We start from the raw sequence: 18,019 nt of genomic DNA, 5'->3' as shown, positions 1-18,019 counted from the left end.
TTGTCACTTGTACCCCTTAAGATACATTTAGGTGCTACACAAATATTCAAAAGCACCTAGGTGGACTATGTGCCTAGTTACAGGAAAGCTTACTGTCTTGTTCTCTGAGCTTATACAGAGCCACATGGGTTGACATTTGATAGTTAAGGCAAACATTAAAGATAGGAATCTGTAGAGGAGAGCATGACTTAAAGATGTTTGAGGTCTTAATTTTCATCCTGTGTATCTTGGAAGAGCCAAGAGAAAATATTGATAAGAACATACCAGTTTTGCTTTTCTTTCACTTACTCTGATTTTTTTTTCTTGGCTTAGGCTCTGGGACACTGTAACTGAATCTTCTTAAACAGATCATATCCATTTTGATTTGTTCAGATGCCCTACTTGCTCTTGTGGCAGCAAACTTTATAGGTTCATTCAAAGCCCTGTGTATATGCTACACTTACCGGTATGCACTGATGCAGAGGACATGGAAGCTTTCTCTTCTCCAACTCAACTGAATTCTAAGAGTCCAAGCCACAGTATATTTGTTTTCCTACATTTTGGTCAGAATTATATTTTTGTTTGTAGTTAGAAGCTGATGGAGAAAATTAGTATTCTGAACACTGAATTTCACTTCTGGGATTAAGGATATTCCTAATGTAATAATAACAACTGGCTGTGGGTTGATAGAGCAATGTAATTTAAGCCACCACCTTTGGAATTAAATTATCCTTAAAATCACAGTATGTACCTTTTCATTACCAGGAGTTACCAGTATTTGCAAAATATACGCAGAAATGTGTTTGTTTCTTAAGTATGAAAATTACAGTGCATTACACATTATCCTGGTACAGCACTGAAAATAATGGTCTTTGCTACTATCACTACTTTAAGGAAAAATTCAGCTATATAAATGGAAAGGCATATCCCTAGCAAAGTGAGTTTGTTCTGTGGTAGGCCTCTATTTTTAATCATTTCTAGCTAGGTCATCAAGTCTGATAAGCAGTTTTTCAGAGAAGTTGGCAAGAGAAACCGAGATAAGAAGTCGGAACTACAATGTTAATTAAATATGTTAGTGAAACTACTAACAAGATTTCAGAGAAAACACATCAAAATTACTTGCGTTTGCGTTAGTTACTATCTGTATTTCATTGGTGTATATATGAATTTATACTCATAACTTTATATGGAAAACTGATGCTGCACCACAAAGAATCTTTTCACAATCAGCCTCACCACTCTGATAGTCATATTTGAATAAATGGCAAAATGGGTCAAATCAATGGGTCAAAAACATTAAAACAACAACCAGCCTAGATTTCTTCATACTTTGTTAACTTACGTGCTTGTGGTAGATATGATTATGGTTTAATCCTCTGAGTTGGTCATAGCAGCAGGAAGTATACCTCATTAATTTTTCTATAATTGCATAACATGCTTCTGTCTATATATAGTTTATTGTTTATTCAAGTGCTCCATGGGCTAAAGGTTTCAATGAGTGCAAACCAGTATGAAAGTTTTGCAGACAGATCAGTGTTTTATCTGGGTTGTCTGCCATGGCAGACAACCAGGAGTTGTTGTGCTGTTCACACTGGCACTCAGTTTGCTCGTGTTTAGGGATCTATGATGTGAAGCTTGGAGGGCAAGAAGTGTTGGAAGGCATGTATGTGAAGAACCAAGCCAGAACATTGTGCTTTGGGATACCTCATTGTGTGGTCAGCAGAGGATGGTGAAATTGCTTGACCCATCTGAAGGCAGATTGTAAGGGGTTTCTAGGTGACTAAGCTCTAGTCTGAGGTTTTGGTAGAGCAGAAGTAATCTTCCATCAAAAACTTCAGTTTTAACCAATTTCTGCTGTAAAGGAAGCAAGAGAGGAAATGTCACAAAGGCTACAAGTTTGTATACTCATAATGTAACTCATTAATGAATATGGCTGGAGTAAGCACAGAGGAATTTGTATTAAGTCCAAGTGACAGAACTAAAGCAATCTATCCAGTGGCTTTAGAAAATCAATTAAAGGGGCATGTGAGAGCCCACTGAGGAAAAGAGTCTAAATAGCAGTGGGTCATGTGCTGGCTACATGAGTCACGTCCTTTCCAGATGCATTGGTCTGGTCTGGCTGCACGTTTTCTGATGCTGAAGTAGTTTGTGCCCAAAAAATGGGATTGCAGGATGTCTCATGTCAGTGACTGTAGAGGGGGCAGTGAAGCTTGCGATTACTTGCGCCCTACTTCCATTTCTATTCTTTTTTCCCGATATTCATGCCAGTAACAGTCTTGCTGCCAGACTGCCTCTGGCTTCAGTAGATCACTCTTTTGCTTTACTGAAAAGAAATCTTTGGATCCGTGTATGCCGGTCTTCCTGCACTGTGGGTTCCTGCAGAGAGTTCATTCTTCAGCTGGTTTTATAAAAACCTTCCTGCTTGTTTGAATTAGGAACACAGTACCCATCCATTCTTGTCACCCTTAGAAAATGATGGTTTTCCCCTGCATTGCCTCTGTTAGTGTGAATGACTCCATTCCTTGGAGGCGCTGCATTAAAGCTGGCCAAGGATGAATAATGAGCAGTGAGCACAAGTACACTTCGGGCCTTGGACTGTGGTGTTAGTTAAATCTATTGCTTTGTTGCTGAAACCGTGATGCCACTTGATTGCAGAAGCTTATTTTAGGATGAATTTGGGTGTTATAATTCCTCTGAAAGACTTATAAAGCAAATACTTCATGTATATTACAACTAAAAATAACTCCTGCAGGAGAGGGCAGCTCTTCAACATGTGCATGTATTCTGATTTAAAAAGAAAAAATGATTTTTCCCCTTAGATTGTTGGTAATCTTAACTGCATCACTGAGGAACTGCAAATTATGGAGAGTTCAGCAGCAGCAGGCAGCACATCTATGCTCAGCACTAATGCCATCATCCCTGGTCTAGAGGGAAAGCAAGACAGGAACTTGGAGGTGACAGATCTGGAGCAGGGAAGGTGTGGGTCTGACTGGAAACCTGTGGAGGCTAGTGATGCCATCAGCCCTGTCAGGGATGGAGTCAGGATGGACTCATTGCAAGAACAAACGGGTAAGACCTCAACTGATATATTCTGGTCACTCTGCTCTTTACTTTTCTTTGTGTTTAGATTCCTGTGGTCTTTAAATATTGGTCACTGTACGCAAGCAAAAAACTGTCATGTGTTTTTCAGCTGAGAATTTTGCTTTTTAAATGCCTCTACAACTGTTAAATGCAACAAAGCAAACGGCTGTATTTCCTCCATTGCAATGCTGCATGGATTGGACTATTAAATGACCCAATTGAGTACAGGCTTTGGGCAAACAAATGGGTCATCTCTTAGGATAAGATGAAAACTAGAAGAACTCGAGCCAGAACACTGAAATAAGTTCTATTTCTAGCATTTTTTTTTGCTATAATTTTTAAGATTCAAAAGCAAAGTTGAGTTTAGACTGTATGAATCTAGTTCAGTAAAATTCTTAGGAATTTTATTTTTTTTCCCCCTTCATCTAAAGATCATAGAATCTTAGACTAGTTTGTGTGGGAAAAGGCCTTAAAGCTCATTGGTTCCAGCCCTCTGTCATGGGCAGGGACACCTTCCACTAGACCAGGTTGCTGAAAGCCCCATCCAGCCTGGTCTTGAACACTGCCAGGGATGGAGCATTCATAACTTTTTGGGGCAACCTGTTCCACTGTCTCACTACCTTCATAGTGAAGAACTTCTTCCTAATGTCTAACCTAAATCTCCCCTCTTTCAGTTTAAAGCCATTGCCCCTTCTCCTGTCACTACATGCCCTTGTAAAAAGTCCCTCTGCAGATTTCTTGTAAATTTTATTCTAAATTATATGTCCTGTAGCTTAAACAATGTCTTTCTGTTTATAACTCAACTTTGCTGACATCAAAGTATACCAGGTACCAGCATCCCACGGCAGTATAAAGTTTCTCTTTAGCTTGCCAAGAAGTGTGCAAGTCATTCAACAATTAGGAATGGGGCATGGAGTTCAAGTTAAGTTTTTGAATCTAATTAAAGCACTCAAAACAGTCTCAATGTTTAAAATGTGTTTATAGTACCTCATGCTTTTGCTCATATTTAATAGCAATCTATTTTTAAACAAACTCCCATAAGTAATAAAATGCTTGCTCATGGTTTTTTGCTTTCCTCTAAAAGTAATAAAAGTAGGTTTAGTTTTAAATAAAATATTACCTGCTGGTTATTTGTTTTGATAAATACCTTTCAGGGAAAGTCCATATCTGGTAATAATAGTAATGTCAAGGTCACATAGCAAAAACACGGTACTTAATTGTCTTTATCAACTGTTAAATGATGATCAAAGTGATTGATAACATGTTGTTTAAGTTTTGACAATTGTTCGTTTTGTAATTCTGACTAAAACGAAAAGTAGAACTACAACTACATACAGTCTCAGAAGCTACGGGGAACAAATTTATGATGTTTCTTAAACACAGCCTACATTGCAGTGAGCTCACTATCAAATTTCTGTTTTAAAATAAATATCAGAGTCTGAATAAGTTAAGAAATCAAACAAAAAACCCCAAACCCTGTCAAACACCCAACCAAAACCCAGCAAATACCAAAGTGCTTTGGAACTTGGTCTCTAATTCTATTATACGATAATAATTGGATTTAAAGATGATGTTTTTACTGCTTGCCACCTTTTTTATGAAATGGGAAAATTCTGTGTCTATGTATCCTTATTCATCTGCACGACTTTGTTCATGTAACATCAATAGATGCACTGAAGGGAAGATGAAGATTTGTAGTAGGACATGATAGTTTCTAAGTTTCTTAAAAGCTGCCGAGGCAAATGTCTTTGGATACATGAAAATTGCCTCAGACAATTTTTCATTTCTTGGAAATATCAAGCCTTGTCTTCACAGTTTGTTTGTTATTTGTTTGGGTGTTTTTTTCCAAAGGAACCTTTAGAAAATGGAATTGGTTGGAGTGGGTGTTTCTTCAGCATGAAAATGTAGAATTTCCAGAAGGACTGAAAGAAATATGGACTGGGGAAAAAAAAAAGCAGATTGCTATTAACATAAAATATTTTATATTGTTTTTCTGAAACTTCAAATCACTTGTTTTTACATTACCCCCACCCAAGTATTAAGCTTATGACAAATAGAGGAAGATTATTTCTCTCAATGTATGAATTGGTACAAGGCACTTGAATCATTGAAGTTTCAGTGGTATAAATTGGCAGTGGAGGGTACTTACTATAGGTGCAAAGGAAAAGACAACAAAGTCTCACCCTTGCTCCCTCCCAAATGAGACTTCAGCTTCCTGAGAGGATATCTTTCCACAAATTCTCCGTGTCCCTGAAGATTCACATTAGAATGATGAAATCTAGATTTAGCTTCCTCCCCAGTAGGAGGGAAATGATCTGCAGATACTTCTTGTAGGTTTGGGGAATTATATAGCAGGAAGGGAAAAAATATAGGTATTTTCTTTTAGTAATTATCCAATGCATCAAATGCTTTGAAAGTGTGGGGTGTTTTTGTGGTTGTGCTTTTTGTTGGTTTGGATTTTCTTTGGTGTGTGTGATTTATATGGACTTAGAAAATGCACTTACCTATTCCTTTCATTTATCATAATAGAGTGTTCTCAACGTGAAAAGTGCATGAATGTCAATTCAAGGATCCTTCCCAGTCAAGCAGAGACTTTTCCAACTGGTGAGGCATTTTTTTCCCACTATATCTTATAAATAATATGCTTCTCATTGCTTACTCTTTTTTTTTTTTTGAGACAACTGTGTCAACACTTGCAGTCTTCAGTCCTGTAAGCTTTATAACATACTTCAAAGAGCTGTGAAGTATCCAAATTCTGCATAAGATTTGTTGAGAATTTCTCATAAAAAGAGAGAACTGCTGTGAAAGCCAGAAACTATTTATGGATTATATTGTAATGGCCAAGAAAAAACAAAAGAAAAGCAAATAAACTTTATCACTAATTTTACATACAGGTTTCAATTCCTCAAATGGCTCATTTTTAAGTTTGTGGCCTTTTGAAATCTCTTTTTTTTTTTTGTTAATGCTGTATTTTCAATGAAGTTGCAATTGAGTGCAGCTCTTCAGTAAGTAGATACAGCAGACGTCGCTTCTGGAGGCCTCATGGCCTCCTCTGTTAATTGAGGCTCTAGTCACATTTCTTTCCTTATGGAGGAAGAGAAATAATCATCAAAAACCATCACTGGGATGTGCTCTGCTTTCTGGCTTGACCTGACAAATCACATCAGTAACAATCTCCCCCAAGCATATGGTTATTCGTAGTTAAATTATTTGTTCATATATGTACCTGTCTCACTCTAAAGATTTTGGTTCTTAACTGGTGGTATGGATCAGAGCTCACAGAAGCAGACAGGAAGATTATTGTAGGTGTGGTGGGGTTTTGGACCATGCTTCATTTCCATAAGACCCTATTAATAGTACTTTTGGAAGAAGCAGCCATATTTCGGTTGTTCTAATTCAATGTAATTACTTTAGTAAGATTAATTTTATGTAAGACTTAAATGTTTACCTGTAGAAACACAGTTTAACTTGGGATCAATTTGATTATGTAAAAAAAAAAAAATTACTTTTTTAAGTAATAGACTTGTGCCAGTATCTTTTTATGGCTTTACATAAAATGGAAAGATCAACAATATTGTTACCTAACAGTGATCTGAGTAAAATTCAAAGACTCTAGTTAGCACTTTTAGTACTACCAACTGACTACATGACCACAACTTAGAGAGGCTTCGTAGTCCAGTAACACCGCTTTATATTTCTGAGCAACTCTTCTTGAGCTTAAAGTAATGAGCAATTTAAGAACAAGTCATTGTAAAACTCCTGGAGGCATATGTAGGAAGCCCTCTGAAAACACATTAAGATGCAGCACATTAGACTAGCATGTGAAAAATATCTATTTTACCTGACTGAAAGGTGGAAGTAATAGGATGTGGAATATTTCAAGATGTTTAACAATCTTATTTATTGCTGGAAGCATGACCTATTTACACACTTGCAATTGGAATTCTTCCTGAGTGGCTTATTGGCTTATATGTGCCCATCTGGATATCTGAAAACATGAATATGATTTACTGTTATTGAGTTAAATTAAGACATGCAGAATGAAAGCAGCTTTATTAAAGATAATCTTTATCTGAGAGAAGTTGGCTGGAACTGTACCCTTAGCTGTAGTAAAAGATTGTCATAAACAGATGTCAAGATCTGAGAACATGTTTCTAGCTTCTTTCAGATGTACTAGGAAAATCATGTAAGTGAGCTTTTAGTTAAACCATCATCTTTGCTGGTACTTCTCAACCAGCTGAGCTGAGAAACACCTTTTCAAAATGTTCAACTTCTAGAAGCCTTCTGAAGTAGTGGGGGTGACGTGTCGGATAACCACAAATTTGAGATTAGTATAAAAAGTTGAGTTATCTGTATATTTTTAGTAGGTTATTTTTGCAATTCCAGCATCTGTTTGCCTTGAGTTTTAAAATATGCACAGTATACATGGAAATCTGGGCATGTTCTCGATGTCCATAGAGCTGTCTAATTTAAGAAGTTACCAATCTGCTTGGTTTTTAACTCTTCTCTCTTCTCCATCCCCAAATGTGTCAGGTGTCTCCCAAAATTTTTAGACTTTGAAATCACCCTTTTTTCATATAGCTGTGTCCTGTATTATGCAACTGGAAAAAATCTTGCTTCATGCTAGGCTACTATCCCCAATGAATAATAAAAAGGAAAAGAAACAAGCAGTAAATCTGTTTCTGAAGCTGGAAAAAAAAAATAGTTCTTTTGTGGATTGTATAATTTTGAGGGATTTATGGTTCTTCAAAGCTGTAAGTGCTGTAAATGGATATCCTTCTCTAGATATCTCCTTGAAGTTAATGATGGTAAGACGAAAGAGCGGATGTCCTGATCCCAGACTACAAAGACAGCTCAGAGGGCAGCTCCGTCTTCTGGAAAATGACAGCAGGGAGGTGATGGCAGTTTTCAGTGTAAGTCAGTTGCTTGGGAATTGTTCTATTTATTTACAGAATACACCCTGTGCTGCTGAAACAGCCTGAGAGATATCTGGTTCCCATTTCCATCTACATGTTGCATGCTTGAATTTCAGTGACCAGTTTCCCATGGCCCAAAGCTATCTAGAAACACTAGAAATACCAAACCGTTGAAAAAGACTTGAACATCAAATAGATGTCAAATAAACCCAGCTAAATAAGGCATTGAAGGATTTTATATTAAAAATGTTCTGCTTTGATTTACATCAAGTGAAATAATGGTTTTCTGATTTATTTTTTTTTTAAATTGGCCTCATATTGACTCTTCATTTCAGTTTCCAGTCACTTGGAGTCATTTGGCTGCAAGCTACCCGGGAAGCCTGCTGCTAAACCGAAGAGGAAGTCTGAAGGAGAATAGCATAAATATTTGACTTCCTAGGGCCATAGCTTTAAATAGCATGTAAGAGCATTGGCCAATTTTTATTGCTGTCTTTCGTTTGTATATAGGAAGCCCATCCTCTACAACCAATGAGTTTCATTACATATACAATTTAAAGTCTCATCTTCCTTCTTGATGAAAAACCAAGATGACGCCATTTGACCTTTGGTGTCCCTTTTTTGCCTGAGCCATGAGTTCCAGACTCCTTCACTAGCAAGTGAAACACTGAAGTCTTTAGTCATGAATTTGACTGTCTTGGATGCATACGTTTCTACAAGATTTTCCTTTCATGTGTTGTGAACTCTCTACCACCAACCTGCTGATATTGTGGCTGTGCTCCTGCTGTTCCCCTCTGACTTTCATTTAGGGGAAGGTGGAGAAGGAAAAACAGCATACAAATAGGCTAGATCTGTGACCTTATTAGAAATAGACTGGCAAAAAGACTTTGAAGGAAGCAAGATTTATAATGATAAGTTGCCTTAGAATGATGTTTTGATATTCAGCAGTGCATAAACCACTCAAGGCTGAGGTATTTTAGCATGTGCTGGCAATTTATTAATAGATTTCAGGCTCTCGTTAATATTTAATCTAGTGTAGAAGGGGGCATGCAGAAGATCAAAGTGGTGATGATGCCTGCATGTCGAAGAGGCTTAAATTGGACTTCTGTTTTCAAAAAGGAATTTCTATTAATCTGTTCCTGTTGTGGGAATTGAAAATGTGGAAGTTAAACAGAATTAATTGAGATCTTTTAAAATCATCACATAAGACATAAAACATAGCTTCATCTTGCTCTGATTACAGAAGATGTTTGAATGATGATTCCTCCCCTTCTTCCCCCCTCCAAAGTTAGAATCAGTTTCTTGATCAGTCCTTAAACACTTCTAAGATGCATTTTCGATTTTGATATGGTGGGAGGAAGGGTATAGTACTGGGAAATGATGCAGTAGCGTTACACCTGTTAGCTTCACACCTGATTTATTCTCGGACATACTGTTTCAGGTACTTCTCATAAATTGCTGCAGTTCTTTGTATTTCCCTGAAAGACAGTAACCAGCATCACTGGAGACCCCTGTGTTTAAGCTACTAACTGAAGTGCAACCAGATTATGTGTTACAGCTTTTTTGTTAGAATGCAAAAGTTGTATATTTGTTTCATTTATTTGAAGGTTTATGTAGTTCTCCCTTTTAGCATTTCTGTAATTCCTCATGAAATTATAATTTACAACAATCATAGCTCATATTTCTTAAATGTACAGTTTAATTCTATTCTATCTAGCAACACAAACCAGTACAAATGAGGAGAAAAGGATCTTTAAAAAAAAACTCAACCAACCAAAAACCCACAAAACACCCCCCCCCAAAAAATAATAGTCCACTACATTTAATAATCTTAACCATAGGAAAAGCCAACTAGGGCATAACTGATCAATGTCTCCTCTGGAACAAGACAAGCTACTAGGGAGCAGGTTTAAAAATGCCTCACACTCTCAAATGTGAACAGAACTCTGTGGCTAACCTACATGAGGATGCTATGGATCCTAAAACTTCACAATAACTTAAATAACCTACAGAAATTTTAAGTAAAAAAAACCCAACAAACAAACAAACCCAAACGAACAAGCAAAAGAAACCTTTTCCACTATTAAATATTGATGCCCTCTGGCAAAGGCAGTTCCAAGCTGTAAATTGCTCTGTGTTAGAAGGGCTTTCTCGGAAAGTACCAGCAGATGCTCACCCAGCTTTCACACTCTGAATAGAGAGTACTGGCCACTATTTATAGATGTATTTGAGCCAGACAGGCCTTTAGTCTCACTCAGTGTGGTCAGTCCTGAAGTCTTAACTTCTGTGTAAATTAACCTCACTGGAACTGCTGGTACAACTGGTAAGAAAAAGTGAGGTTAAAACTTGTCTTACTGTATGTAGTAGATAAGTGTTAAAGAGCAGGTATCTTATACAGGTAAAACCCTGGATGATTTTTTATCTATCTTAATACATAGCATTTTAATGTGTTACCTGGTGATTAATTATGCTCATGTGTACTATAATTGTAATTAAAATGTTGGTTTGGTGTTTGTTTTGGTTTTCTAGGAGCTGTCTGCCAGGCTGCTATCTATTCATAGTGATCAAGATCTAATAGTGGTGACGTTTAAAACTTTTGAAGAAATATGGAAGTTTCTAACCTACCATTCACTGGGTAAAGCTGCTTCACCATACAACAGTTCAATATGCTTTTTTGTTCCTCTGCATGCAATTTCTGATTGGGAGCATGTTGAACAGGATTTTGAGGTTCTTTGTATTAACTCCTAATAGCAGTAAGTAATGTTCTTGAACTGGGTACTAGAGAACTAGGGCTGGAGACGCTCAAACCTCCAGGAGAACCTGCCTTGTCCCAGAATAGATTACAGCTATCATTCCTGGCAAATGTCTTAACTCAGTTAAATACTCCAGAATCAGATTGTATCTGCTTTCCAAGCAGTCTATCCAAGGTTTGTCCTAAAGTCTAACCTGCGCTGCAACTTGAATGCTGTTACAGCTTTTTCTGCTCACTGTAGACATGTGAAGATAACTCTTTCTTTGCACCGTGGAGACATCTAACCTGCACATCCACTGTGTTTTCACTAGGAAAATCAACTGTAATTTCCGTCATCCTTCTTCACAGTGTATTTTCTAGATCTCTGTTCATGCTTCCCACTGGACTCTTTTGCATATTTTCTGAATAGTAGTGAGCAAACTGGACAGTTGGTAATGCTTCAGAGGAAATATCAAGTAAAACAAAGATTGCTTCATATGCTTTACCTGCTTCAGTTTTGTTTCTAAATCTGAGCATGGCTTCTGTAGCAATATGATGCCCCTGATTTGAGTTTCATTTTTGATATCCTATAATTTCACAGGTCTTTTCTGAGGAATAGCATTTGAATCAGATCTTTTTCTCCATTTTGTTCACCTGAGTTTGTGTGCATGACTATTGAATTTGTCTGTTTCCATCAGAGCAATTGAAAATAATGATTTTTATTTGTAATTTCACACTTGCTATTTACTTCCTATATTGTATTTTAAAATGCTCCTTAGAGAACTAGAAAAAAAAGTACTCTTTTAATCCAACGTCTTTTAGGTATAGATTGTGACAGGTAAGCATTAATAGTAGCTGTAATGCATGTGACAATGTAATTTTGCCAATACTGTGTATTAAAATTAGTTCTTTATTTTGATTCAGCAATAATGAAGTTATCTGAATGTCTGACTTTGTGAAAGGTTATTATCTTGTGTAATACTGCAAAGAAAACCAAATTGGATTAATTTTTCTAGGTTTTATAGACCATTGCATGGAGAACATATTCCTAGATCAGTCTTTCTGGCTCTGCTCTCAAGGGGAGGAAGAAACAGGCATTAAAGTCTCTATAAACGAAAAATCACTAAATTTGATGTACAGAAGCCTGCTAGTACAGGAAGGTAAGGAACACTGTACATAATAATGCTAAATTTAGATAAGCACCTTTCTTTAAAATTCCCAAATCAAATATTAAGACCTATTTAAATATAGAATGAAGTTGAAATTTCAATATATTCACCTATATGCACCAGAAAGAAAAAAGAAAGGAACAAACACAGATTGGGTTTACTTGGATCATAAGGGGATTAGAGAAACTCCTGGGCAACTGGTCCATAAATGCATACCAAATGGATTAGGGAGGGATGTACCTTCTAATTTGCTTAATATTATTGCAGATTCTGGAGATGTACAGGAGAGGGTTTACAAATGGTTGCCAGGCTGTCATGCTTCCTAAATAGCATGGCCTGCTGTGACCATCAGAAACAGAATGAGGGGCTTGACAGATCACTGATTACTGCAATAAGAATGTGCAAAATGATGCAGCAGCAGCAGATCACACATCTCATCAAACACGCCCTTTTCTTAAAGGGAAACTAGATAAGAAAGTATCATCTTTTCTTTGATCTGACAATCAAAGAAAAATCTTGGGGAATTTTAGGCTTTTAATTTCTTATTGAATGTTACTGATGGTCTTGAAGCCAGTTTTTAAAGTTAGTATGACAGTAAAGCATTATGTAAAATGACATCTATTCCACTGGTTTCTTTTTAGGGGCATTCTTTGGTTTATATCCTGACAATCTGATAAGAAAGATAACACATAATGAAATAAACACTTCTTTTGAGACTGGGGCTTTTACTGAAGACATAGCAGGTGGAACTGTGGATGGTGACATGTCTAATGCTTCTGTGGAGCCACTGATCCCTTTTCATCAGTAGGTACCCGACTGTATATATTTCATATGCATTTGTTTCATATGTACACATCTGTTTTCCACACCACACAACTGAAACTAATCCAGATGCCTGTAGAGCATTTAAAGATAGTTTACCATTTTATAAGTTAGATATTGTTTGGGTGGTGCTTTTTGTAATAACATCTATTAACATTTATAGTATAACATTAAGTGAAAATTTTCAGTTTTCAGGATGCTTGGGAATACAGATAGAAAGAGGTGGATAGTTGGAAATGCAGAAAACAGACTAGCAGTGCTTTTACTCAACACTATTGACAGGAGCCATCCTCTTCCTTAATGCAGTTTTTTTCAAGGTCATGTCTAAGCTCATAGATGTTATAAAGCAAAAATGACATCAATTGACTCACTTCAGGAATCACCAGAAAATTATGCATTCTTGATCCTCTTAGTAGTTGAAAAGCTGGAAATTTTCTGTTGTGCTATTTCTCCCTACCCAAGGTCAACTCAGGTTTGTTTGACAAAACTGTTACTCAAAACATAGCTATGTCTGGACAGTGAAAGATAATTGTGGAAGGAGTGCATCTGTTTTTAAATGGATTTAAAGTATCACTGCTGGTGTCACAATATTTAGTAAAATGGCATATTTTATACACCAACTTCAATAGGTTTTTTTCCTACTTTCAGATGGTTTCTTAAAGGGTATTCTGATCCTGTGGATTTTACACTCAAAACTGAATCACAATCCATCAGGAAAGTTGGTAAGAAACTCATTCAAATGTCAGCATTAAAAAAAAAAACGTATTTTTTCCCCGTTTTTGTTAGGATAGATTTTAAAGGGTTCAATAACTTTTTTTGCATTGTATTAGAATGGGAAAACAGCTTTCAAAATTGCACTGCAACGAAATTAATGAGAGCATAAGTCTCTGCCTAAATTGAGTTAAACCCTAAAGGATTATCTCTCCCCTTTTTCCTCCTAAATACCATACTAAGTAGATGCACTAAGTAGTAAAGAGTAATTAAATTGAGGATGCCCGTTTAGATTTGATGACAAACTTTAAAATAAGAAAATGAGCCGATGTAATTATTGTGGACCTTTCCTATGGATATTGCTTTAATACTACCGGAGAAATGAAACTTACACAGATGGTCTGAGGTCTGTGATTAGATGTCTTATTTTTTACATACATATCAGTCTTAATACTGGTATATAACTGCATGTTTATCCAACATGTATTTTATTAGTTGGTTCCAGTATTTTTACTCTAGCCCATGTTCAGAGCCCTTTATAAGAGGGGAAAGTAGGGACTTAAAACATCTCCTTTTATTGCTTCATGTTGGAATTAATTAGAATTTTGAAAACACTTTAGACTTGCCTTTCTAATCACTGGGAAATTAGTATTTTTATGTTATTTACTACTCTAATTGCTCAAATGAAACCTATTACGTTTGGATGCTTTAAATCTTGCTGCAATGGATGTGACTCTCATTCCATGAGAGTTGGAACTCTTGAGTTCCACAAATGTCTGTTGCTAAATATGCTCTTCTGATGAGTTATTACTTTATTTCTGATGAGTTATTACTTTATTTGTGTTAAATTACTTTATCTGCAAATATTATTTATCTCCTTATCATACAGCAAAAGGATTCTGTCTAGCTGTGATAAATTATGAAGGTATTGTGTTAGAAGAGATGAGCTTCCAGGAAGGGGACAAAATTGAGATTCTTGGATATTACATTGAATGCATGGAGTGGTTTCTTGGAAGACATGTGTTTACTGGCCAAATAGGTTTTGTAAAGACAAGTCATGTTAAAGTGGACTTACCTGGAAATAAGTAAGTGATACATATTTAACTCATAAACAAAAAAAGTCTTTTGAGCTGTAAGATACTGAGCATTGAAGTCAGGTTTGCTTATTTATTTTTATTTTATTTTATTTTTTGGCTTGTTTCATTGAGAATTGTTATAGTGAGTGGCAGTCAAATCAAATGCAAAGAAATTGGAAGATGATATCTGCTTAAATGCTGGAAAATATTATCAGTCTGTACCAAAGTTTCTTGTTGGGAAAAGGAGTTTCTGTAGTTATATCTGGTTCAGTTTCCATTTTCTGGATCACAAGATCCAAGAAGCTTTACTCTTGCAGAAGAGTCTATTTTTGCTGGTCTCTGAAGGTCTATGTGTAAAAAGCTTTCAAGTTCTGGTTTTGCTAGTACCCTTAATTACAGGCCTTGCTTCAAATGGGGCTCCTCTTACAAATAATTGCTCCTAATGTGGACAGAAACCTGTAAAAAGTGTGCATTTCAGCATGCATTGGCACTATGTAAGTAGGCTGATCTTGCTACCATGTCTGGACTGCTTGCACACTGAAACAAGTTCTTAATCATAGTTTGCAAGTACAAAGATGTGTAACTTTAAGCTTATGTTAGGAAGTCAATGCCATAATGTCTTTAAAGATTCATGCTTTTAATAAATTCTCTTAAAATACTATACCATAAACCAGACATAAAAATTAATCTGATCTGGCAGAAACTGTTAGCTGCAAGTATAGCTACTACCAGTTTTGTATGTATGTTTACAAATATGAATATTACTGACTTCTAGCACAAAAGGACCTATAATGTAAAGTTTGTATTAGTCTAACAAACTCCAGTTTGACTGAGCTCCTCAATCCAAATCTGCTTTCAGCCATGTTCAAAGCTTCTCCTTTCTTTATTAGGACACAAGACCTGGATTTTCTTGAAGCAGAAGAGCTATCATTTTTTAGCAAAGAAAAAGATTTGGAAGAAGTAATACATTTGTTGAAACAAACATCCATCACAGATGTTTGCTCTGTGTACAGAATAGGTGAGTCTTACTCCTTTTTACTGCACAAGATACAAATGCAGTTCCTATATCCCTCTTAACTTTTTTCTTATTTCAATGAGATTCCAGTCTACAACTACCTTGAAATATCTTGGTATTCAGTTTGATCATAGATATGGTGTGTAAAAATCTTTTATATCATCTTTGCTACTTTCCTGCTGATGAAAGACTTTTCGCAGCAGAACATTTACAAATCTTCTTTTGTCCTTCTTTGAGTGAATTAAACAGCAGGGTTTTAACAACTGAGCTGAACAGATCTTCAAGCTTTCATATATTAGTGTGCTGTATTATAAAATGCAGTATGTTCACCCAAATACTGCTGGCTTTTTATTCATCTTGGGAAAGTTGGCATAATAATTATTGCAAGCTGATGCAAACATACATATTTTCATGCTTGATTTAACTTTCAAAGGTATAGATTTTGGTATTTTCCTATTCCTACAAAGAAAAAAGATATATACTTCTAGCTACATGACCTGATATAGATGTTATTTCTAAGTGCTCATTCTTTGCATAAACTCAACCGGCGTAATTGAGGTTTCACCCTTACAGATTCAGTGTAAGGTAGTGTAATATAATTGTCTTGCTGAATTGAGCAGAAGCAGCAATTTCTTATCCCAGCACAGAACCCCTGTTCTGTGGCAATGTGTATGCTTGTCAAATATCTAACAGCTTTATCTCCTTTAGTGCCATCCTAGAAGAAAGGCCCTTAGGCTCCAATTTGAAAGGAGCCATGGGTAGATTGGACTCAGGTGCATTGGTTTAATTCTGCAAATCTATGTGTGTGTGAACAATAACCAAGGCTTGTCAGATCTGAGTTGCAAAATGCAGCTCATGTCAATGTGCAACATGACTCCACATCTCACCTCCCTTGCCCAAATATAAAGACTGGGAACAGGCCTCAGACTTCTATTAGGTACTAAATGGATCTCATGGGCTCAATAGACACACTCCTATTTTTTGCCTGTTGCACATTTTTTCACCACATCTCATCTCCTCCCTAGTCTTTACAAGTGCTAACTTCTTTTCACATCTTCCCCAGCTAACAGCACCATCTTTAACACTTTTCTCTCTTAAACTGCGCTGTTGCTAAATGTAGATTGACTTACCCAGAGCAAGCATTTCCAATATTCACTTAATATTCACTGGCTACTCTGGATTTGGAGAAGGCTGAAGTTCTGAATGACTTCTTTGCCTCAGTCTTCACTGGCAAATGCTCTGACTGCACCACCCAAGTCTTGGAAGGCAGACGCAGGGACTGTGAGAAGGAAGACCTTGGGCCCACTGTAGGAGAGGATCTGGTCTGACACCATCTTGTGCACATTCAGGTTCTTAAGTCCATGGGTCCTGATAAAATCCATCCGCAGGTCCTGAAGGAGCTGGCAAATGAAGTTGCTAAGCTTCTGGCCACCATGTTTGAGAAATCATGGCAGTCAGGTGAAGCTCCCGACGACTGGAAAAAGGGGAATATAACCCCCATTTTCAAGAAGGGGAAAATGGATGACCCGGGGAATTACAGAGCAGTCAGTCTCACCTCTGTGCCTGGCAAAATCTTGGAGCAGATTCTCCTGGATGGCACGCGAAGGCACATGAAAATCAACAAGGTGCTTGGTGACAGCCAGCATGGCTTCACTAAGGGGAAATCCTGCCTGACCAATTTGGTGGTCTTCTATGATGGGGCTACGGAACTGATGGACAGGGGTAGAGCAGTTGATGTCATCTACCTGGACTTGTGTAAAGCGTTCGACACTGTCCCACACGACATCCTTGTCTCTAAATTGGAGCGATGTCGATTTGATGGATGGACCACTCGGTGGATAAAGAACTGCCTGGATGGCCGCACACAAAGAGTTGTGGTCAATGGCTCAATGTCTGGCTGGAGACCAGTAACGAGTGGTGTCCCTCAGGGATCAGTGTTGGGACCGGTCCTGTTCAACATCTTTGTCGCTGACATGGACAGTGGGATTGAGTGCGCCCTCAGCAAGTTTGCCAATGACACCAAGCTGTGTGGTTCGGTTGATACCCTGGAGGGAAGGAATGCCATCCAGAGGGACCTTGACATGCTTGTGAGGTGGGCTGATGCCAACCTCATGAGGTTTAACCATGCCAAGTGCAAGGTCCTACACCTGGGTCAGAGCAATCCCAGGCACAGCGACAGGTTGGGCAGAGAAGAGATTCAGAGCAGCCCTGTGGAGAAGGACTCAGGGGTGTGGGTCAATGAGAAAATGAACATGAGCTGCCTTCAGTGTGCACTTGCAGCCCAGAAAGCCAACTGTATCCTGGGCTGCATCAAAAGGAGCATGACCAGCAGGTCAAAGGAGGTGATCCTGCCTCTCTACTCTGCTCTTGTGAGACCTCACCTGGAGTATTGTGTGCAGTTCTGGTGTCCTCAACATAAAAAAGACATGGAACTGTTGGAACAAGTCCAGAGGAGGCCACGAGGATGATCAGGGGACTGGAGCACCTCCCGTGTGAAGATAGGCTGAGGAAGTTGGGGCTGT

General features: G+C 37.5%; 1 protein-coding gene across 8 annotated transcripts in view; it reads left to right on the top strand.

Annotated features, from left to right (window-relative positions):
- SH3TC1 (SH3 domain and tetratricopeptide repeats 1) overlaps positions 1-18,019 on the top strand; it is a 38,602-nt gene that overhangs the window by 7,754 nt on the left and 12,829 nt on the right. For 5 of the 8 annotated variants that reach the window (XM_057426712.1, XM_057426707.1, XM_057426706.1 and 2 more), the window contains exons 1-9: positions 2,831-3,048; positions 5,590-5,664; positions 7,846-7,973; positions 10,503-10,608; positions 11,721-11,864; positions 12,515-12,677; positions 13,344-13,417; positions 14,296-14,491; positions 15,373-15,500. In XM_057426712.1, the coding sequence (XP_057282695.1) occupies positions 2,841-3,048; positions 5,590-5,664; positions 7,846-7,973; positions 10,503-10,608; positions 11,721-11,864; positions 12,515-12,677; positions 13,344-13,417; positions 14,296-14,491; positions 15,373-15,500 (1,222 nt within the window). In that variant the 5' untranslated portion in view covers positions 2,831-2,840. Of the gene's footprint in view, positions 1-2,830; positions 3,049-5,589; positions 5,665-7,845; positions 7,974-10,502; positions 10,609-11,720; positions 11,865-12,514; positions 12,678-13,343; positions 13,418-14,295; positions 14,492-15,372; positions 15,501-18,019 lie in introns of those variants that run through there. The other 3 variants (XM_057426708.1, XM_057426709.1, XM_057426710.1) reach the window with 2 other exon arrangements.

The sequence above is a fragment of the Pezoporus wallicus genome, unplaced genomic scaffold (genome assembly GCF_028554395.1).
Source record: "Pezoporus wallicus isolate ANWC-B61680 ecotype Strahan unplaced genomic scaffold, APGP_CSIRO_Pwel_v1 scaffold_13239, whole genome shotgun sequence".
Lineage (NCBI taxonomy): Eukaryota > Metazoa > Chordata > Aves > Psittaciformes > Psittacidae > Pezoporus > Pezoporus wallicus.
This window is presented reverse-complemented; position numbering and strand designations above follow the sequence as displayed.